The sequence below is a fragment of the Pteropus medius genome, unplaced genomic scaffold, assembly GCF_902729225.1.
Source record: "Pteropus medius unplaced genomic scaffold, Ma_sr-lr_union100, whole genome shotgun sequence".
Taxonomy (NCBI): domain Eukaryota; kingdom Metazoa; phylum Chordata; class Mammalia; order Chiroptera; family Pteropodidae; genus Pteropus; species Pteropus medius.
Genome location: NW_024344240.1, coordinates 13,026,002 through 13,050,042, shown reverse-complemented (window position 1 = coordinate 13,050,042; position 24,041 = coordinate 13,026,002). Strand labels below are relative to the sequence as shown.

General features: G+C 31.5%; 1 protein-coding gene and 1 pseudogene across 3 annotated transcripts in view; one reads left to right on the top strand and one right to left on the bottom strand.

Annotated features, from left to right (window-relative positions):
• Positions 1–24,041, bottom strand: part of LRRIQ1 (leucine rich repeats and IQ motif containing 1) — a 175,742-nt gene that overhangs the window by 91,850 nt on the left and 59,851 nt on the right. For all 3 annotated transcript variants that reach the window (XM_039868979.1, XM_039868982.1, XM_039868980.1), the window contains exons 14-17: positions 22,781–22,874; positions 9,706–9,885; positions 6,970–7,419; positions 2,164–2,374 (exon numbers count right to left, since the gene is read on the bottom strand). In XM_039868979.1, the coding sequence (XP_039724913.1) occupies positions 2,164–2,374; positions 6,970–7,419; positions 9,706–9,885; positions 22,781–22,874 (935 nt within the window). The remainder of the gene's footprint in view (positions 1–2,163; positions 2,375–6,969; positions 7,420–9,705; positions 9,886–22,780; positions 22,875–24,041) is intronic.
• Positions 4,377–4,495, top strand: LOC120607596 (uncharacterized; annotated as a pseudogene).

Below are 24,041 nucleotides of genomic sequence, written 5' to 3'. Positions count from 1 at the left end.
TTCTAAATCCCAGGCTGTTTCTACTATATCATGCTCTGTTCTCCAAGATGGTTAGGCAGTCTAGAATTCATGTTTTAAGATGAATAGTTTTAAAAACTAGATGATTGTACTCAGGAGAAGAGAAAATGAAGTTGACCCGACTGATGATTTTAAGTACCATGATGTAACACAAAAGAGCTTTGTTTTAAGTTGTGAAGAAAGGCTAAATTATGCTTGCTTTTGCTGCAGATATAAAGAAGTTCGAAATGTTCAAAAGAACATTAAACAGAGGTATCAGTCACTGAACTAGCCTTTTCATAAAGTAATGAATTTTTTTTATTGAATGAAGTAAAGCAAAAGTTCTATATTCATTTACTATTGATGGCTAAAAAGTGTATTGCTCATCAATTGATGACAAAAGAGAATTTAGACTGTATGAAATATTCATTCCTCATGTAGCAGAATAATATTTTGAGATAACAACTGAGGTTTCTTTTTTTATCTCAGAAGTTCCTTGAATCCATTTCCCTCCCCGCCCCATTCCCACAGGCATTCAGGTATTAGTAAGAGCTTCGTCTACACATTGCCCTTGGGAGTACAGTCCAGACAAATTAAGTCAACCGAAATACTGAATATATTCATGAGAACCACAGCAAAGATAATTTTCTTGAAAACTTTCACTTTAATAACAAAAGTCAGCAACTTAATTTTAAGGCTATTCTTCCAGTTGCTTAGGCCAATACCTTGGAGTCATCCCAGATTCCTCCGTATCTCTCATATACCCCATTCCCATGAACTGATAATGCCGTCTCTACCTTCTAAGTACATACATGCATACCATCAAGATAAGTCAACATATATCCTGGAATGTGATTTCTTATTACTTCTACTGCAACACTCTGGTTCGTGCTGCCATTATCTCTTGTTTCGATTACTGCAATAGCCTCCTAATTGATTTTGCTGCTTCTATTCCTGCCTTCCTACAGTATAATCACAACATAAAGTAAACTTGATCATGTAAGTCCACTGCTCAGATTCCTGAAATAGCTACCCATGTCACTCAGAGTAAAAGCCAAAATCATTATAGTAACTTAAGATTTATAAGTCTTACTCTTCTCCCCTTTACCACTTTTCAGTCACACTGGTTTCTTACTATTCTTTAAAAATTGTATCATGCTCCTAAATCTGTGTCTTTGAATCTGGCATTCCTCTGCCTGAAATAAACTTTCCCCAGATATCCAATGGCTTAATCTCTCATTGCAATGTCACCTTTTCTGGTATTCCATATCCACCCTATTTAAATGATAAACTTTCCTTTGATACTCCTATCCCACTTTTCCTGCTTTTATATTTTTCCCTTAGTATTATCATTATCTAGCATAGTTATTTATTAATTGTATATCTTAACAGAATGTAACTAATAAGACTTTTATGCCAAAAAAAAAATTGCTGAGTGAATAAAGGGAAGCACTTGATTTTTGTTTAGTTATTATCATTTAATTTAGAACCATGGATTTCCACAGAACTTATTTGATGTATTTATTTAGTTTATGTCTGCCTCTTCAACCAGAACGTAAACTCCACAAGGACTAAGATCTTGTATTTTTTGTTCATAATTATGTTTCCTGAGCTTAGAACAGCGCTTAACAAATAGTAGGTTCTAAAAACTATTTGATGAATGAATAAAAAAAGGATAAATGTGATCAGGTTGAATTTCAATTTGAAATCTGGCATTGGTGAGGTTGAATCAAGTCTATTCACTACTTGCTTTCTGAATTTTTAAGTTAAATGTGTATTTGAAGGAATTCAACAATTATTTTAGTATATATTAAAATATGCTTCTAAAAACAGCTCTATAGATTAGGCCAAGTGAAACATGCTTTGACTAATTAAATGTTAACATATGTGACAACTGATACATGTGAGCAGAGGCTTTAAATATGAGTACGTGGTTCATCTTGGCCCTTAGTCATGAGAATAGTATCTTCAAATTACAGACTAATCCTTCAGCCTAAATACTAAGCAGAGGCACAGCCAACTTATAGCTTACATGTCACATGAGTAAGAAATAAATTCATTCCTTGTAAAACACTAAGATTGGGGGATTATCTATTATACAGAATAACAAAGTGGAAGATGACTAATACATCTCTTTTGCCTATTTCACCAAAAGGTAAAACTAACCTGAATAAGAATAGCAGCCTTTTCCCTCTGTTCTTGGATATTCACAGTATTTTCTCCATTTTCTTTCTTTAAAATAGTTTGATTCTTGATGTAGGAATTTGGCCAGGATCTCAGGGGTCCTGTTGCAGCAGTATGTAGCTTTGTAGAGAAATGAATCTGTCTGCGTACAATGTAACCACGCCAGTATGCCTGGATTACTGTCGCTGCCACACTATTAAGAGAAGAAAAAATTTTTAGTGCTCACAAATACAGTGGAAGATAAGAGGTCCTCATGAGCCACATTTGTAAACATGGATTGCATGAAGTATTATTTAAAAATAAGACCACATCTTTTGCTTAACTATAGTCATAGAAGTAAAGATAGTATGGAAACCTTTAACTATGTAGAACAGAAATGGGCCAGCAATTCAGGGAGAAATGTGAGTACAAGAGATTTTTGTTTGATTCTTTTAAGGAAGGAGATATTATTTAGATTTTGTATGATACTGAGAATGTCAATCCAGTATGAGAGAGGGCAAAATTAATGATGCAGAAGAGAGGAAACAAATGTAGGAGCCAAAGTTGAGCTGGCAAGAGAGAATGGGATCCTGTTCACAGGAGAGAGGTTAGACTCAGAAAGGAGGGTACCATCAGATCTTTTACAAGCTTCACTTTTCTCTCTGCCCACACAAGGCCTAGAGTTAATTCTAACATTTTCCCAGCCTACATATTTGCCAATTTTAGGCACTGAATCAATCCATGTTGTGCTTTTTCCACATCCCCCTAGGCTGCCCAACAACATTAGCAAAATTTGAATTGTAAGTGGGTTCTCAGTGTGTTTAATTATTTAACTTCTATTAAGTAGATATATTTTCCTTTCACACACAGATTATTGTAGGAATGTTATCAAGGTACTGAGTATAGTGAAAATGCTAACTATTCCATCTTAATTTCTCTTCAAATTCTTCAGTATACTTTAAAAGACATATGATGGAGAAATTATTCTTGTATAGTTTCTTTCTCCAGTGCACCCTTAAAACAGTTTTCAATAATTTTATAATTGCCACACACAATATTTTTTTCTTCTTTGTAATAGTGAATTTAAGGCAAAGTAGAATTAAGTGATAAACTCTGCTAGACATGACTAAATGTTTTTTTTCCTCATAGTTACATATTTGCAGAAAATTTGAAGTTAATGATGTAACTATTTTCTCTGGTTATTTTGCATTATTTTATTACTACTTATCCTCACCATTATCATCAACTGCAGCAGCGGTAGAATTTTACCTGAACCCTGTAAAAAGAAGTCTTCAATCTATTTTGCTACAAATAGAAAATTGAAATTAATGGGTAAAACTTCTGGCATAAGATAAACTACTGGCACTATTAATACTTGGAAAAAATAATCACTGTTAAAGAGAAAACCACAGCCCCAAATGGCATCACTTCTCCTAAAAACTCATGATACCAAAATGAGATTTAATACCTGATCTAACTGCAGTTTCAGCATTTCCCAGAAACATAATCTTGACCAACCAGTCTGGAATTTTCCAGTCAAGTCACCAGTAAGGTAATTTGCCATGTGGGTCCTCTCCATCCCCCAGAGAAAGAAGCAGCAATCTGCATGATAAAAACCCTTCCCATTCTCTTCCCCCAAAGAAAAGATGTCCAGGCGGAATGATCCTTACTTTTTTTGTTACTAGTTTCCTTGCCCCACCCTTCTTTCTATAAAAACCTTCCATTTTATACAACCCCTTGGAACACCCTGCCCTTCTAGTTGTAATTGGGATACTATCCAATTCATAAATTTCTTAATAAAGCCAATAAGATTTTCAAATTTACTTGGTTCGATTTTGTTTTTTAACATCATGTTCCAACGAATCATTTCCTCCTACTAGACTGAACTTTGTATGTTTTGCTACGGATTTAATTCACATTCAGTCATTCAATCATAAATTCATTCCTTTATCCTTTGAACATAAATGAGTGAGGAAATTTCAAAGCACTATATTGGGTACTTTGAGTGATAAAGAAAAAGAATCTGAAAACATGCTTGCAAAGTATACCTGGTAAAGAATGAGGGACTTTAAAGAAAACACATTTAACCTGAGATGGCATCTTATATCTCTCTACAGATACATACACGTTTCACTGACTATAATTGTGAATTTTTTCTAAAGCTGACTAGTCATTGAATGTTTGAATTCCTCAGCCCAATATCATCAAAATATCCAGTCTACGGCCATGCTACCCCGAACAAGCCCGATACCGTCTGATCTCAGGAGCTAAACAAGGTCAAGCCTGGTTAGTACTTGGATGGGAGACCACCTAGGAAGACCAGGTGCTATAGGCATAAAAATTTTTTTTTAAATAAAAAAAAAATAAGAGATTGTAAGCTAACAAGGTCCTTGCAATCTGTGAGGTCAACCAAGGGCTGCCTCACCTAAAAAACAAAAAAAAAAATTCCAAAGGAGGGGAAGAAGGCAGATAAGGAATATTTTCCTCAGTGACACTAACACAGGACCGCTTTCAATACGTTAAAAGCAGTGAAATCAGGTAAAGAGGGTAACTTTAGGGCTTCCTGAATGTAGGGTACTCTCCATGATGAGAAAAACAACTCCTAATACTGCTATCACCATCATCATCATCATCATTATTATCATCTATTTTTTAGCAAAAATCACAATGACAAAAATGTCCTTAGTATAAGAACACATGTAAATCACTTAAGAAACACCTATATAACTGACAGTAAATCTTCCTGAATCACTGAATGGCAAGTTTCAGCAAGTTTTATTTTCTCTTTACTCTTTAGGTCTTTGGTTTGTCTATGTTTTCAGTTCTTTATCCTTCCTTATTATCATTTGGCTATTTTGTTTACCATCGATTAAGAAGTTCTACATATTGTTTATATGAAATTTCAGTAGGCAACGTTTGGAGTAGTTAGAGTTAATGGGATTCAGGACATGTGTGAGGGCACAAAAAATAATTTTCCTCCCACCTTCTAAATTCTTTTACCCAAGCTAATAATTAAATTTAACAGAGACAGATTAATGAGAGAAAATGTCCAAGTTTATTACGGATGTACATTCAGCAGTGACATAAGATATGAGACCCAAAGAAGTATTGGGCAGTGGAGGTTTATATGCCATCTGGAGCAAAGGAGAAAGGGGAGGGATGTGGTTTGAGACTTCAAAGGGCGGGAAGGCAATTCACATGGAGATGGAAAAGGAAATGTTTAGTAAATAAATGTTTGCTGGTCTATCTATAACAACAGGACACAGAGAGAACTTTGAACAAGAGGGTCAGAAGTTCTTTCCAAGTCTTTTTATTCCTTAATAACCAGCTTAAAGTCAGTATCCCAAAGGAATATTTTGGGGTGGCAAAACTTTAGTCTCCCAGAAATTTGGTACCTGGTATATTGAATATTTTAATCTGAAGGAATTTGAGGGGAAAAAATATGCAGTAAGGCTTTCCGACTTTCCTGGGAAGAGGATCATAAGACCCTCATGTGAGAGAAGGCCCTCCCTATACCCAGAGGAAAAAAAGTACTTTTATCTAAAGATTAAGGACAAGAGAAATATGAATAAATGAGCCAGTGCTAAATTCCTCCCAGGTTACTATTCTTAGCTCATATCCTTTGTCATATCATATTTTTTCAAGACCTTCCATTCTTCATCAAATTTAATATAAAAATGCTCAGGTTTAACTATTTCTTTGGATCTTCAATTTTCATGCAGGCTCTCATATCACATAAAACTTATATTAAGTAAATTCGTATGTTTCTCTCATTAATCTATCTTTTGTTACAGGAGTTCTAGCTAATTTTTTTTTTCTCCCTACAGAGCAAAAGCAATCAATTAAATGAATTGGTAAAACATAAATCAGGAAATGTTAAAGACCTTTTCAGTAATTTTTTTAAATTGCATTAGGAAATACATGTTAGTTTCAGCATATCAAACTTTTTAAATATAGCTCCTAGAAAAAAAAATCACCATTCACACAATTGAAAGAATAAAAATTTGGAAAAGCAGATTAGCTACTTGATATCCTGTACGCTGCCCAGCTCAGCACCTGTTATTGGAGAAGCTGAATTTGACTATTGTAAATTTTGTTGGCTTGACACTGAGGCCAAAAGTAAAAAGAAAAGAAAAAGCTTATAGGCCAAAGTAAAAACCAATCTTTGCTGGTGATAGATGATGATAGATAGATAGATAGATAGATAGATAGATAGATAGATAGACAGACAGATAGATAGATAATTAAATAAAGCAAGCAAGCAAGCCAACCATTTCCTTTTTAAAAATGTTTACTGGTTGGAAGAAGGCTTATGTGATTAATCTCAAAGAAAATTGCCTCATCTTACATAGTTGTTATATCAAAGAAAATTATAGCACATACATTAAATATTTGCTTAGATGCTTATTAAATGTTTTCTAGATCAATAGGCAAATAAATAGCACATGGAAAGGTATATTTTAAAAAATAAAAATTATCTGATTGTTTAGAAGTATTTTTCATATTATTTTGAGAATTATGTAGTGTTTTATTTCTCCTTAAAATTCATTTAAATTATTTAGAGATTAAAAGGCAGAAAAATAATTTTATATTTACTCATTGTAAATTAAACAATACTAGTCTATTAAACAATATTATTAAAATTCAAATTAATCGGTACTATAATCAATAATTTGTGTACAACATAAAACATAGATATGAGAATATGAAATTTAATAATAATTTAAATCTTTTAACATTTATTTGGTAACATTCTTATATATAAAAATAAAAAATATATACAACTATAAAAAATGATATAAATCTTACGTTTTTTCACAATGTTTAATATTTAGATGATTCCTCAGTAGAGAATTTGTTATTACTGTTTCCAACAATGGGATTCTTTCAGTGGAGATGCTGCTTGCCTTGCTGTTTTCTCTTTCGTTGTCAACTATTTTTTCCTGATTTCTTCCTTCCATATCCTCACATAAGGAGGGGTTAGTTAATGGAGAATGACTAGAACCAGAGTTCATCCATTTCTCAGAAATATCTGGTGAGTCTGGTTTACATTCATTTGCACAAGGTGAGAGAGCTCTATTTTGCAGTATGCTATCACTGTCTGTAGGAGCCAAATGATTTTGTTGGGCTTCTGATTCATCTTTCTTGGTGATACTTCCATCCCCGTGTTCATGTGCATATCGGTATTCATTACTAAGTGTCATCAATTTCTTAAAATAATGGCAGAGATTTTCTGCAGCATCCATGGTGAATATGTTTCTGAAAAAATAATGAGAACATTTAATGACAAATACATAACCAAATACTAAAACTTGAATATGTTTTGAAATTTTCCCTGTGTGGTCTGGCATGAATATTAAAGTTTACTACAACATTTATGAAAAAAATTACTTCTGTTTTTTAGATAAAAGTTAATCTCATTTTTACAAAATAATAATATTTGTTTAGTTAATTTAGATCTGTCAATCTAGACAAAATGTCTAGAAGTTTTAGAGCTATTTTTATTTAGAGCTATTTTTATTCCAGGTATTTTTAAAAATTATTTGATTAATTAATTTTTATGGTGAAGAGCCAAAAACATACAGCGGGAAAGGAAAGCCTCTTCAATAAATGGTGCTGGGAAAACTGGAAAGCGACCTGTAAAAGCATTTCTCATTCATTTGTACCAAAAAGGTACAAATGAATGAGAAAAATCCATGCCTTTACTACCATAAACTTGAGATATCATGGCTGACTAAATTTGAAATTATTTATGAAACAAAGTTAAAAGTACTTTCTACACTGACACTTGCCATGCAAAATATTTGTATTGGACTTTTAAACAAAGAACTTATATTATGAGAAAATTTCCATTCCCATTTTTCTCTGGAAAAAAATTTATGGCAAAGAAAATTCAAATACTTTAAAACATAAATGGTTACAAAATTCTCTTGAACAATTGTTGGATTTCTAGCTTATTGAGGTTATAGCTTGTGCGATTAATCAAACTGCCAGATTTATGGCTCTCAATAGCAAATGTAAGGGACTTTGTATGAGCTTTATTCTTTGCTACATTTTATTTATCTTTCTTTATTTCTATTTTATTATTTTTAATTTTACTTACTTTAAATATATATTTTATTACTGTATGTAATATATAGCTATAAACTGCCTTAATTTTTTTGAAATAATGTAAGATATAAATATAAAACTGTATCTATACCATACAAAATGAAAGTTGTATTTCCTAAGATGTAGAAATAATTAGACAGTCCCTATGTTACAAAGTATTATTAGATGTTAGCATGAACTTCTCCAATATATTTTTGTTATTTTATATTTCATTAATTTTGTCGGCTAATAATGCAGCAATTTTCAATTTAACATAGGATAACAAATGTTTACGGCTAGATGTTAAATTTATCACCATTTATGATTAAACATAAAATATACTATATTTTCCATTTTCAATGCTAAAATGAAACAAGTTGCGATGACAATAAGTTGTCCAAAGGAACTGAGAAATCTAAATTTTAATATGAGGGATGACAAGGGTCCCCTTTACATCAAAAATTATACATTAACATACATATACAAGGAGATATAATTTAGATTTGCACAAAGATAAATGTAAATAAACTTAGTTTTTGTTAAAAGTAAACATTACTTACCTATAACAACTGGGATTATTTTTAAAGCAGTGAGATTTATTTTTAATCTGAATAAATATTCAAAAGCATTTAAATAGTAGAAACAACATATAGATCAGCATGTATGAAAGTACAAATAGCAATACTTTAAGCATATAATTTAGTAATTAAGTTTAGATATTTGGAAGCACATATTATTGTTCCAGATATAAAGGAGTGCCATCATAAGCAAAATATGAATCCTTTTCCTTTTTCATTTTCATTTTCTAGAGAAATGCAAATTAGAAAATACAGTTACAGAAGGATCAATTATAATTCATTCACACTAATGCATTCAGAATTTAGAATGGGGAATGGGAAGTCTGCTTTCTTTGATACTTCATTAGGACTGTACTCTCAGCTTCTGTCCTCTGAACATGAACATGTGTTGACTACTTTTCTCCACCATGCTCCCATAATACCTTAATGTATAAATAAATGTGCAATATATCTTATATTATTATCTAATAAATATTATCTGTATTATAAGACTTGCTCCACTGTAACTATTTATTTATCTAATTTTCTCTTATGTTAATCTGTGAATTCTTTGAGGGTAAAGTCTAGACTAATACTAATGATTGTGAGTCTGCTCACAATAATTGTTGAATAAATCTATTACTGATTAATTGAATGACTAAATGAATGTTTACATCTTGTTTGAAGTTATCTTCATACTTCATTTTATCTAACATTTTATTTTTTAATTTTGTTCAAAAAAAAGATGCCCAGACTTTTTTTTTAAAAGAAAGAACATCCCTAAAACACACTGTTCTAACTCAAAAAATATAAATTGTATTAATTGGAATATTTTTAATCATTTGCATAAATTTCCTTATATATTTTAATTATGACAAGGAGAAGATAACAGTTATACCCTTTTCCAGTATTATAGTTTTCAATTAGTAAGTTGAATTCTCTAATTTGAGACTGACAAAGTACCAGGAAACGTCCCAATTCTAGTTCATAGTGTTCTTCAGTGTAGCTTTCTGAATAAGAGTTTAGCATTTCACCATTGAGGATTCTTAGAGCAGGTAACATTTTAAGCAGAGAATACCTATTAAAAAGATGAAAAAAAAATCTTGAGAAGGAGAGTTTATATCTAAAATAACCATATGACTATTACTTAAACAATATAAGCACAGAGTATATCTCAGAAATTGTTGATTTTGGAGAAAAAATTATACTGTTAAATTAGTTTTTAAATTTTATGGTATCATGTCATGTACAAAGTAAGTTTTACAGTTTTTAACTTATACTTAACTTTTTTTTTTTTCTAAAAAGCATTTGAAAATTTGGGCTAGGAGTAAATAAAAGGCCACATTATAAGAATAATGATATTCTTATAATTTTTTTAAAGATACACTCTTTAAAAAATAATAACTAAAATAATCTTACTAAAAGTTACTATTTTTTTGAGAAATACTGGTAAATTCTGATTGTTTCTCTTAGTAAAATATAGCGAGAGTAGGGTTAAAACAAGAGGTGTGGAGATTACACTGTTTTTCCTAATCTGGAAAATCTAAAATTGTTGGATCGCCTTCAAATTGCTAAGGATTATAACAACAAAAATCTTCAGAATATGAGTAAAAGTCTGTATTGATTTAAATAACTAACAATGTTAAAAATCAGGTCAAACAGTAAGAATTGTTCGCCACGCTCAGCCATTTAGAAGTACTCCCCAAAACTTTCATAAGGAGAGTGCAGGCCTCTTTTCACAAGGCCACTATTGATGGTCACAGGAGTAAAATGGACATTTTGAATGAGTAAAACTTCTTAGTTAAAAACTCACAGTTCCTATGAGAAAAACTACAAAACTCTGATAAAACATTAAAAAAGAAAACTAAATAAATGAAAAGATGTCTCATGAAGATATTATCATACATAGGAAGATTCAATATTGTCATTAAATGAGTTCTTCCCAGCTTGATCTGTAGATTCAACACCATCCCAATAGAAATACCAGCAAGATATTTTATGGATATCAACAACTGATTCTAAAGTTTATATGGAGAGGCAAGTGACCCAGAACAGTTAACTCAATATTGAAGAAGAATGAAGTTTGTGGATAAACACTACCTGACTTCAAGATTTACTATCAAGGTACAGTAATCAAGACAGTGTGGTAGTACTGGGAAAAGAATAGAGAAATAGATCAATGGAACAAAAGAAAGAACCTAGAAATAGACCTATACAAATATAGTCAACTAATCTTTGACAGAGAATTAAATGCAGACAATTTAGAAAAGATAAATAGTGCTAGAATGACCAAATATTCACATGCAAAAAAAAAAAAAAAATTAGACACAGACCTTTCATTCTTCTCAAAAATTAACACAAAAGGGATCACAGACCTAAAAGCAAAATGTAAAACTCTAAAACACCCAGAAGATAACATAGAAAAATCTAGATGACCTTGGGTATGGTAAAGATGTTTTAGATACAACACCAAAGACATAATTCATGAAAGAATGATTGATAAGCCAAACTTCATTGATTTTGAATATTTCTTTTTTGAGAAAGATACTGTCAAGAGAATGAGATGATAAGCCACACACCGGGAGAAAATATTTGCAAAAGACATATTCAATAAAAGACCGTTATCCAAAATATAGGAAGAACTCTTAAAATTCACCAAAAAGAAAAGGAAAAAAATGAGCAAAGGCCTTAAAAGACACCTCACTAAAGAAGATGTGAAGATGACAAATGAGTATATGAACAATGTTCAATATCAACATTCAATATGTTTAATCGGCAACGTTTAATTGTTAATTAAAACTGCAATGAGATATCACTACCTACCATTAGAATGACCAAAATCCAAAACATTAATAACAGTAAATACTTGTGAGGATGTGGAGAAAGAGGAATTCTCATTAAGTGCTGGTGAAAATTCAAATGGTATAACCACTTTGGAAAATAGTTGGGTGGTTCCTTACAAAACTAAACATACTTTTACCATTTGATCCAGCAATCAGATTCCTTGGTATTTATCCAAATGAATTAAAAACTTATGTCAACATAGTGCTTATAGCAGCTTTATTTGTATTTGCTAAAGCTTGAAAGCAACCAAGAACTTCTTTCATAGGTGAATGGATAAACTGTGGTACATTGTAAAATGGAATATTATTTAGCACTAAAAAGAAATGATCTATCAAGCTATGAATAGATGAAGGAAACAAATGCATATTATTGAATGAACAAGCCAATCTAAAAAGGCTACATTATGATTCCAACTATGTTACATTCTGGAAAAAAGTAAAACTATGAAGAAAAAAGATTAATGGTTGCCAGGGTGCCCGGGTTTAAGAGTGAGGAATGAATAGGTGAAGTTCAGAAGACTTTAAGGGCAGTGAAACTATTCTGTATAATACTACATTGTGGACATACGCCATTATGCATTTATTAAACCTATAACATAGAACACCGAGTGAATCCTAATGTAAACTATAGACTTTGGGTGATAATGATGTGTCAATGCAGGTTCATTGATTGTAAAAAGTGTACCACTTTGGTGTGGGATGTTGATAGTGGAGGAGGCTGTGTGTTTATGGGGATAAAAGGGTATGTGGGAACTTTCTGTACTTTCTCAATTTTGCTGTTGACTTAAAACTGCTCTAAAAATAAAGTTTGTTAATTAAAAAACAAAACAGTTCTAAACATTAAATGAAGGATGGCAAGGTAAGATTACTAAAATGCTAAGGTTCAAGAAGGAAAACTCCAGTGACAGCCCTAATAATTGTTATTCCTTCTACCTAATTGTATAGTCAGGATTGATATATCCATTTGTACAAACACAGTTATAAAATATAATTTTAATATATGTATTTTATTAATAAAGTGGTACATTAAGGCAAAAATGCCTAAGGCCAACAAAAGTCATAATGCATTCCTGTGCATAGTTATAATCTTGGTAGTTTTGACAGTGAATAAATTACGAGAGAGGTACAAATACTCGCCCTCCATGAAAGCCAAAAAGAGGAACACTACAGTTTCTCATTTTCTGGCAAGAGAGATGATTAGTACCTTACCCTCCTTCCCCTAGAAATAATGCATTTTTTAAATCAATATTTAAATAAGAATAGAGAAAAATAATTAGATTTGGATCTTCAGAGTAATTATCAGATGTTTTAAATATTAACAAGCAGATAAAAATCTAATGCTTTGCTAACAAAGAGTTTGAGCTAACTAAGAAAGTTTGGGTACAGATATTTTTAACATTTTTAGTAGGCTTGTAGCTACCAGTGTTTGGTAAAAACTACCACATTTACTACAAAGGGAGAAATAAATGACACATATTGTGCTTCTGCTTGGATTCATTTTAAGAAATGATTCAAAAGTAGAATGTTATATTAAGACAATAGTTATTCATCACAAGGTGAAAAGGTAATTAGAAGTATTTACTACAGAGGTACAATATTAAATACAATGTGAAATCTTTGACCGAGGTACTACTCAAAGCAAGGAAGGGCAACTCTCTGAAAGTGAAGCTGGTAATAATAAAAATACAATGTAGAAATTAAATATTGTATCCATATTCCACCCTACCAAACTTTTTATTACATTACCTATGAAGCTACATTGTATTTTAAGTCTTCACTCGAGTATCCAGTCAAGAGTTCATCCAGACATGACTATAATTTTAAAATAACTTATTTAGTCATAATTCTAAAGTATCAGGTATGAAATGATGATGTTTTTGAGATGTGATAATAAAGAGTAATAAAATAATAATGGCCTTAATGGACCATTTTATTAATAAAAATATATATCAAAATTATATTTTACAATTGTATTTGTACAAAAGGATATATTATTCTTGACTATACAGTTAGGTAGAAAGAGTTACTATTATTAGGGCTGTCACTGGAATTTTCCTTCTTGAACCTTAGCATTTTAGTAGTCTTACCTTGCCATCCTTCATTTAATGTTTAGGAACTGTTTTGTTTTGTTTTTTAATTAACAAACTTTATTTTTAGGGCAACTTCACTACCTCCTCCACTATTAACATTCCACACCAAGGTGGTACACTTTTTACAATTAATGAACCTGCATTGAAACATCATTATCACTCAAAGTCCATAGTTTACATTAGGGTTTACTCGGTGTTCTATGTTATAGGTTTGACAAATGCATAATGACATATGTCCACAATGTAGTATTATACAGAATAGTTTCACTGCCCTTAAAATCCTCTGTATTTCCACCTATTCATCTCTCCCTCATAACCCCTGGCAACCACTAACCTTTTTCTCCACAGTTTTAAGACTGCATTTTTTATCCAACTTTAAAAAAAAAAAAAAGATGCTCTAATTCTATTACTGTTCCTCTTTCTTTAAATTTCCTAAATTATAGAAGAATAAACATAAGACTTCAATAATCTGATGCAAATAACCCTTGAGAATAACCAACAATTCTAATTCTTTGAGTACCAAACAAATTTCTGTCTTGGTCTCCAAAGTAGACCTGACAAGCAGAAGGAATGAGGTGTGTCAATGACAGGCTCTAGTCTATACCTTAAAAAGAAACTTAATAAAGATTTTCTTATTACAAGTTGAATTTCTTAGGAGTTAGGGAAAGCTGATTTTTTTTTTTTCTTCTAGGGTATAATCATTTCTGGTTAAACAATAACAGTAAACTGCTGGACTTATAAAATTTTTCACCAGGATAGACCCACAGTGGAAGTGCAGATGTAGTAACACTGATGAGACCCTCTTGAGCAGCCACCTTTCAGGTCTCATTTTGGCTATATGAGGAAGTGTCAAGAAAAGAAAGGCAATACTCATGCCGCTAACATGAGAATCACAGAGTCTAACATATCTATTCTTTATCTTAGTTCTCTAAATCAATTGGGCTGGGAATTCAAGGCGAAGCCCTATGTGTGCCTTCAGTCCTGCAGGGTAGTGTTTTTGAAAGATTGTTCTTGAATTGCTGCGTCACTGGTGCCTGGAATGCTTTTTAAAACACAGAATCTTCAGTTACACCAAAGATATATACTAGCAGGTTTCGGAGCATCTATATTTTTAAAATATAATCTTTCTTGTACACCTTAAAGAAAAATAACCACTAACATGTTATGCTGTGATTATAGATATTCAGATTTAAATTTAAAAAACGGGGAAATTCTAATAATTTGAAAATGGTCTCTAATATTCAAGTAAAATTTAGCTTTTTGGAAACTTATAGAATAACTTATATATCAATAACATCAGAAGAATTTGCTAAATTAAGAGATATCATGGGCCCAGACAGTTATGTTCCAATAGTCTGTTCACTGATTAACATTGCCATTGGTTTTATATAAATGGTATGAAAGTTTTTCAGAAAATTATTTCCATAACACTGAAATTAGAGAGTACCAGGTTGTTGTTTTTTTTTTATTCCACATAGAGGAAACCAGTTTTCTACTCGGAAACACCTAATGACAAAATAAAGATGCATTTTAATCACATAAGCTAATATAATCCTAGTGGAAAAATCATAAGAATTAGCTTTATTTGATTAAAGAAGAGATCAATATTTTACCACAAGTATATTTTATTTAATAAATATTTATGCTCCAGACAAATGAAATAATTTTAAAAAATAAGTAAAAAGATAATACAAACATTAGATTTATTTCTAAGTGTTGCAAATGGCATTATGTGTAAACTAACCTGATGTTAACTGACACTGGATCAGCAAAGGGCAAAATAACTTTATCAGTAATTTTTATCATCATTTTGAACATAGTTATTGATATAGATTTTATTAAGTACACCATTTTAGCTACGGGTAATAATTCTAGAAAATGTGAGTCAACAGGGCTTAAATTTTTACTTTTGGAATATTTCTATATTACATTGATCATCTTTATATTAAAAAAATATACCAAATGGTTTATTTTAGTACGAATATTTTGAACTTCTTTTGGATCTAAAATTTTAGTTTGCTTGGGAACTTCAAAAGTGTGATGATATCTTGAATTTGTGATTGATATAATAAATATCTAGAGTGGAGCTAGTGGTTTCCTTTAATTTTTTTTCTTTAACTTTTTTTTAAAGGAACAGTTCTTAGATCCATATACGTTAGTAGTACATGAATTGGCTTTAATTAAGTTCAAATGCTGCCTTATAAGTGTCTATGATGAATATATTAGAAAGTGCTGTAACAAGTTGATTCATGCTGGAAATGAAGTTTAAGAATACTGTGGATCTCAACATTAGTTTTTCCAGCTGGGCTCCTCCTAGTCAAGGGCTGAATCAATATTTCATTTAGTGAAAACTTCCTGGTGAATATTCTGTCACTTAAGAAGCTCTATTAATCATTAATGAATGAAACATATTCCCAAAGGAAATTCCAAACTGGGTCTGTGGTTTAAAAAGAGATTTTTTTAGTACATCAGTTTTGTCCGTGTTATCACTGGCTAGACATGAAAGTAAAAAGTCAATTGGGAAATTCTACAACTAATCCCTTTGTTGGTATCAAGGGTTATATAAAGTTCATTGGAAAGCACTGCTTAAAGTTTGAGTTGATCCTTTCATTAACAAATCCATATTTTATAGATTATAAGATATTAAACCCTTTAGATAAATGAATCTCTTCTTAAAATCATGGAAGCTGTTTTAGGCCAATCAATCTAAGTAAACTTGATAGGTAACTGTTTCAAGTTGGTATTTCTCTAGTCCAGAAAAGTTCATTTAAATATAACTAAATTATATGTATATTTATAATACAAATACTACTTATTTTATTTCAATATTGATTATCTCTAATTAAATGTTTTCTTCAAGACTATAAAGTATATATACTTACTAAGTGTAAAATGTGAATACCTTTATATATTTATAATAGATTTATATAAATATATTTACCACGAGAATGTTTTCATCAACAAAATAAGTGTATATGTTCCATATGAATAAAAATTAAAAATAAATTCAAAAATTATTCAGGACATAGGTTTGCTTCTAATTGCAACTGGCAATACAGCAGCTGTTCAGGTGGAAACTAATATGAGATTGGCAAGAGAATTTATGTCTTTTTTGCCCACCGCCTAATTGAAAAACCATTGCCCCTAAACAACTTGCTCTGAATAATAGGCATGACTACATATTTTTATTTCTCATCATACACTTGGTCTATAAAGTTATCTTGGAAAAGAAAGATAACTCTCTAAAAACAACCCATCAGATATTTTTATTATAAAAAAAATATCTTGCCAAGCGGAGTCTTTTGGACATAATTACACTCTTGTTTTTGTATAGGAAATTTCACTCTACAATCTGGAACCTAGAAATGAGGACCCCAAACTTGGGGATTATTGCTTTAATTCCCAATGTAAAAGCAGCACAGCCTCAGAACATGAGCTAGTGGGGACCTTGACTGCTTCAGTTCCAAATGAGAAGAGTCCTTCAGCCAGCTGGTGAAAGGTCTGGAAACACGGTTTGGTGGTCTTTTCACATATACACACACATTATTTAAACAATTGAATTCCTGATACCCTTGTGACTTGATATTAACTAATAGTTGATATTTCCTATAGTATTTTGTCCTAAAATTAGTTTCTCATGAAAGTTGGAGTATCTGATAAACACTGTGATTATCTAGAAGTCTGAGGACTCTAGTTTTAGAATTCCCAATATTGATAATTACTGCAAATCAACAATAACATAAATTGTAAATTTATAGGAAATAATATTTTTACTTACCAACATAAAAATAAATAAATTCAATAGAAAAATTAGGGGGCTGAAACATGCCTTTTTTCAAGCTTTTTACAAATTATAATGTAATTATTACTGTATTACTTTAACAAATAACTTCGGGTGCGTACAACATACATAGTACATGAGGTTACATATACACATCTCTATATATACATATATATTTTTATATATTTATAATAGATCGCTATCAATATGTAAATCTAGCTGTATAGTAAAAGGATCTGTACAATCTGGGGCCACTTCTACTACTTAATTTTGCCCTTTTTAATGCCTGAACACTTTGATAACATTTAATTTGGCCACTTTCCCCTAATCTCATCACTTTGCTGCTAAAACACTTCCTTAAACACTATTTTTCTTGTCACACGACTATTAAAAATTTCTCTATAGCTCTTTAAAAACAGTGGCTAATATTTATCAAGTGTGGTATATGCTAGTTAATATAAAATGCTTTCATGCAGTAACACGTTTAGTCCTCACAGAGACTGTTAGTGTACTCTGATACTCATGTTCTTCTCTATGTTTCCCAGCCTCCTTTGCAGTGAGTTTGGTCATATGACTTGTTACGGCTAATAGAATATGAAAGAAGTGACCACTGCTACTTTTGAGGGCAGAGTGGTTAAATGTCAGCTGTGTTTTCCCTGTGGTCTTCTTCCCTCTCTCCCACCACAATCTACTACTTTAAAAAATCAAGTTACATTGAAGTTACAAGACACAAAGCCACAAAATGTAAGAAGCACGAGTTTCTGAGCCTGCCTAAGCAGATTAAGCCAAACTCACATCAGATGTAATACAAACAAAACATAAACTATTGTGTTAAATCACATAGATTTCTGTGTCTGTTCTTGTGTAGCACAATCTAATGACTTGTGCAAGGTAAACAGGAAGCGTGGAACTAGATATGCACCTGAGCAGTTTACTTATAAGGCCTATACATATATCTACCATGCTATGGTCCTTCTCCGTGACCACGGGATAAAGGAGACTTTTTATCCTAGCATACAAGGCCCATAAAATCAGGTGGTAATACATTATGTGAAATAATAGAGCATAGTGTTTAAATTCCAGGGCTCAGAACTCAAATTTCTTCTCTGACACTTACATCATAGCTGGGCATATTACAAGGTATCTGAGCTTTAGTAAATACCTCTGTAAAATGAGAATGATAATTACAGAACTTAATTCTGGGTTGCTATGAAGTAAAGTAATATGTACAGGTATTTAGCCCATCTTCTAACATACTGTTTAAGGATAAGTACTTGATTTCTTATATCTTTCCAATGGTATTTCCCAGTATACATACTTTACACCTGAATAGATTAGCCTTCTAAAAGAGCCTGATCTCATATTTCACATTCCCTCCTTTTCTTGGATGTTTCTTTGACCAAAAGTGATTTTTTTTTCTTTTAACTTGATTTTAAATCTTACCAAACTTTAGAGGTTTAATTAAAAGTTTGCCTCTTCAGCAAAGGCAGTTTTTCCTCATCGCACTAAATTAAGATGGTATTTCCAAATTTCTGAAGTATATTTATTGCCTACAATAATCACTTAACACATATCAGGTACTGAAATCTGAGGGTTAAGAGTACAGAGTCTGGAGCCAGACTACACAAGTTTGAATCCTGGTTTGAATCCATCTGCTAGCTGTGTGAAACTGGGTAATTTATTTACCCTTTTTGTGACTCATTTTCCTTAACTACATAATGGAGATACTAGGTAAGTATTTCACTAGGCATATTATGAGGATTAAATGAGAACAGTGCTGGGAACAAAGTAAATGCATGTGAGTGTTTGCTATCATTTTTAGTTTTCACGGTTTTTGCATATATTTTATATCTCTAACTAGATTATTAAAAATGATTTGAAATAATGGGTAACACTGAATTTCCTTTATAATGGCCAACATGTTAGGACACTGGTTGCATATAGTAGGCATACACTAAACACTTGGAGATTGAGAACTGATATGTAGTCTGTTTAGCCTATGAATGGAAAATAGTAGATTTTTGGTGCTTACCATGTTCCAGGTATTTTTCTCAAGAAAAGATGTGTATTATCTTATTAAATTCTCATAACTGCCCCATAATATAGGGACTATTACTATCCTCATTTTACCAGTGATGATTCAGAGACATAGGAAAGTTAAGGATCACACAATATGGGAAAGGGGTAGAACGTCCTTGTTTAAAAACTGTGATTTCCAAAATTTAGTATGCATTGAATCAAATGGCTATTATAACACACAGGCTTGTTAAAACACACATTGGGCATCATTGCTTAGTTTATGATTAAGTGGATCTGGACAGTGTCCAAGATTTTGCATTACTAACAGGTTTCCAGGTGACGATGTAGTCGCTGGTCTGGGGATACACCTCTGAGAATTACTGTACTGGAGTATACTCTCTTTTATGCTACACATTTTAAATTGTACTTGGAAACATACTTCTTAAGTAGAAAGTGACAAGATCTGTTCTAAAACATGTAAATATATACCAGGTTTCCCCGCCAAAAAACCAAAACAGCATAACATTAGAAATTGATGTAAAAGCTGAGCTTTAAAGAAAAAGAAAGAAAAACAGACTTTATGGCAAAGACAATAACTCAGCTGTGATACACAAGTTATCAAGTAGCAAATTACACAGATGTTCAAGTTGGTATAAAAATGTTTCTATTTCCTTAACCAAAGACCAATTAACAAATTCAGAAAACCAGCACATATGATAAGAGTGTCAGAGGTTTACAGTGGCCTCAGACAAGGGAGAGAACAGAGACTATTCTCTAGACTCACTTATCCTGTCCTACTGGTGGACTGAATCAGATAAAAATTTTAAACATAACCAGATTACTGATTCCTATGTAAGATATCTTATGTTCTTTCTGAAGTCATCAGAACCAGGATCTTCCTGACTATGGTCACATATCACAGGGAAAACAAATGAGAGCAAGGAATCAACTACTTCTGCCTTAAAACCAAATGTCACGACAATCCTTTTTTAAATCATTCATTCCTCCTTGTCTATATTTTGTTCATAAATATTATATTTTAATTATGTGATCAAATTCATAGGACTTGCTGACTTGATCTAAACTCTGAAGATCCTGAAATAGATTTTCCTATATGAATTTTAGTAAATGTTTGCCTTTCTTTACACTTGAGTATGTTGCCAACTCACCTTGCTAATTATGCTATAGGCCTTGTCTATTCTTGGCTTGTTCTGCCTTGATGTACCCCATAACTTGATATGGCACAAATGCCAAATGTACAATAAATCATGTTAAACCATTTATCAAATGCATGCTGCTGGACGTTAAAAGGGACAAGAGTTTGGGCCAGAATCATCAGCAGAAAATCCCAAAGAGGACATATGTAAGTCTTTCACTATTCTGGGATATAGTTCTCCTAGACCTGGGTAAATGAATAATGATCTGAGGATGTGTGAGAGAAAACCATATAGGTACAAAGAAAACAACCAGTGGGAAGCAAAAGGCAGAAAAATCACAGGAACCCACATAGGGCTGGAATTAATTCTCATCAGTCATAGTTGAAAGAATACATAAGAAGCGTCAGGGAGAATACTCAGAAAGTCAGTACCATAGTAGTGTGGCTAAATTAGCACTAGACTAAAAGTTTCCTTCAAAACTTAAAAGTTAGTTTTGAAAGTATCTCATTAATTCCAAGCAATTTAGCTGCTGCATGTCAGAAACAAAATAGATGCTATTTAAACGAACAAAAAAATTAAGACATCAACAGTATAAAATTAAAAATGTCTAGAATATAAGTAAAATTGACCAGTCATGCAAGAAGTAGGAAAATATGACCCAGAATAAAAAGAAATAATAATAATAAAAATTGACCTCAAAATAATAGAGATGATAGACTAGCAGAATTTAAAAAATGGCTATTATAAGTATTCTCCATATGTTAAAGATGATTCAGGAAAACATGAGCATGATTAAAAGAGAAATTTCAAATGTTAAAAAAAGACATAAATGAAACTTCTAAAGATGAAAAGCACAATATCTGAAATTTGAACTGAAAAATTGGATGGGATTACAGAGTAGATAGATGAGAAGATTCACAGAGAACTTGAAGACAACAGTAATTATTAAGAGTGAAGTACAACAGAAGAAAAAAGTGTAATAAATATAAGAACAGAATAATAGCAACTATGGGATATAACAAGTGGTATAACATTGGTGAGACTGGAGTCCTAGTACAAAATTGGAAGAGGGCAGAAAAAATATTTGAAAAATAATAGCCAAAAAAATTTCCATCAGATCCAAGAGATTCAATTAATCATAAGCAGAGTAACTCTATATAAAATCACACCAAAACATACAATAATCAAACTGCTGAAAACAACTGATAAAGAGAAAATCCTAAAAATATCAGAGACAGAGAAATGAAGATAAAAATGGAAGTAGTAACACAATAAGTCAGAAACAACAAAAGTCATAAAGACAGTAGAGAGAGATTGTTAAAGTACTAGGAGAGGGGACTGACAGCAAAGGCACATGAAAGAATTTTCTGAGCTGATAAAAATGTTCAATACCTTGCTTGTCATAGATTTTACACAATATTCATACTCATAAACAAAACTGATAGAGTTTACTATATGTAAATTATCTCAAAAAGAATTAATTGTAAAAAAGATGCTACCAATTTGGAGAAAATAGTGAATGATATGAGAATTTCAGATTAGAAAAAGTTTTAAAGAAGGAAGTTTATTTAAAAATTACAAAATATTTTTCTTCATTTACATCTAGTCACTGGAGTATTCCAAAGAGAGGTATATATTCACACATGCTTATAATACATACTTCAACAGACATCAAATTTCTCTTTTAAGAAATTAAAATAAATTTAAATTATTGCTAGAAAGAAAGTAATTTTAAGTAGCAAGCCCTGTGATTAAGATGACTCATAAAAAGTAATTCCCAACAAATGTCTTTTCTATATACAAAACCCAAGTTAACATCATACTAAAATTGTCACATAATCAATGATATGAATCAGAATTATCATTTCAAATTTGCATTAGTTCCTACCTGTGCCAAAAATTATTTTAGGTTGAATGTATTTTTAAACTAGTTTTATAAAACCTTTTACTTTTGAATACCTTTTAAAAATTATTTTTATTAACTTTTCCCAAGCAATTAGTATATACAGAACAATTTTTAATCAAATTGTTTTCTGCATCTTTAACAAAGTATGTGTATAGGGTGCAATAATGTTTTTTTTACCTCCAGTTTATTTCTTGAAGGAACGGATTTCCAGTGAGAGTCAATTCACGCAGAGCATAGCATGCATCAAACCACTTTATGGCACTTGTAAGATCTACGAAAAACAATAAGAATCATTATAAAAAACATCTTAGATAAGGAAAAGTAATCATAGATCAATAATTATTTTATTTAATTAGGAATTAAAGAAAATAAAAATTATTCTACAGAAAACAATATACTTTTAAAAGGAGACTGTATTGAAAACACAGACTCTGCTGTCAGAATATATATTTATACTATTTAACAGCTATGTAAACTTATGTAAATCATATAATTGATTTATGATTCAGTTTCATACTTATCTCATAGGATATGAATTAAATAAAATAATATGTGTAAAGGGCTTATAAAAAGTTCATGCCAGACTGTAAACACAAAACCTGAAAAAGTAAAATCTAAAGTAATATGATAAGTGGTAAAATTGAACATATACTTAAACAGATACATGGACCTATTAAACTTTCAAAAGTAAAAATAGTAGGTCAATCTAGAGTATATTACAGAATAATTTATGTTGGAATTGCTATCTCACAGAAAACAATCATAAAACTGGATGATATGTATGAAATACTTGTTTTTAAGCCTAACTCTGAGAGAAAGGAAACACACATGATGAGCCTACAATCACAATGGTTTTCTGCCTAAAAGCATTGTACTACTTGAGGGCAGGAAAGTGGAGACCAAGCAAAGAAGCTGTGTTGCTGAGTGAGGAGGCAAAGATTACAGCTGAAGCTGCAATTTATGGTAAAAAGTACTGAAAAGAAGCTGTGTGTGTATATGTTGGTAGGGAGGAAGTTGAAGAAATCTATGTGAAGATTAACCTCAGGTCCTTAGATGAGGGCTAGGTGTTACATAGGCAAGGCAAGACTAAAAAACCTAGCAGAGATCACTTCTGTAGGGCTAAGAACTGAATGATGACACTAAAGTTCATGCAGCAATGAAAGACACTGAAGTTTCAGCCCAGCAAGGATGAGATTTAATTGAATATTTCAGAGATTTAGCTAAAATCCAGAAAGACTGAGAATTAGGAGAGCAGACAATGCCCTGGAGTAGGAGCATGCACTACAAGTTGAGGGGGAGTAGATAAGGGTAAAAAGGGGTAAAATATATGGTGATGGGAGGAAATTTACTTCAGGTGGTGATCACCCAATGCAATATACATATGACATAGTATTGAATTGTACACTTGAAACCTATATAATTTTCTTAACCAATGTCA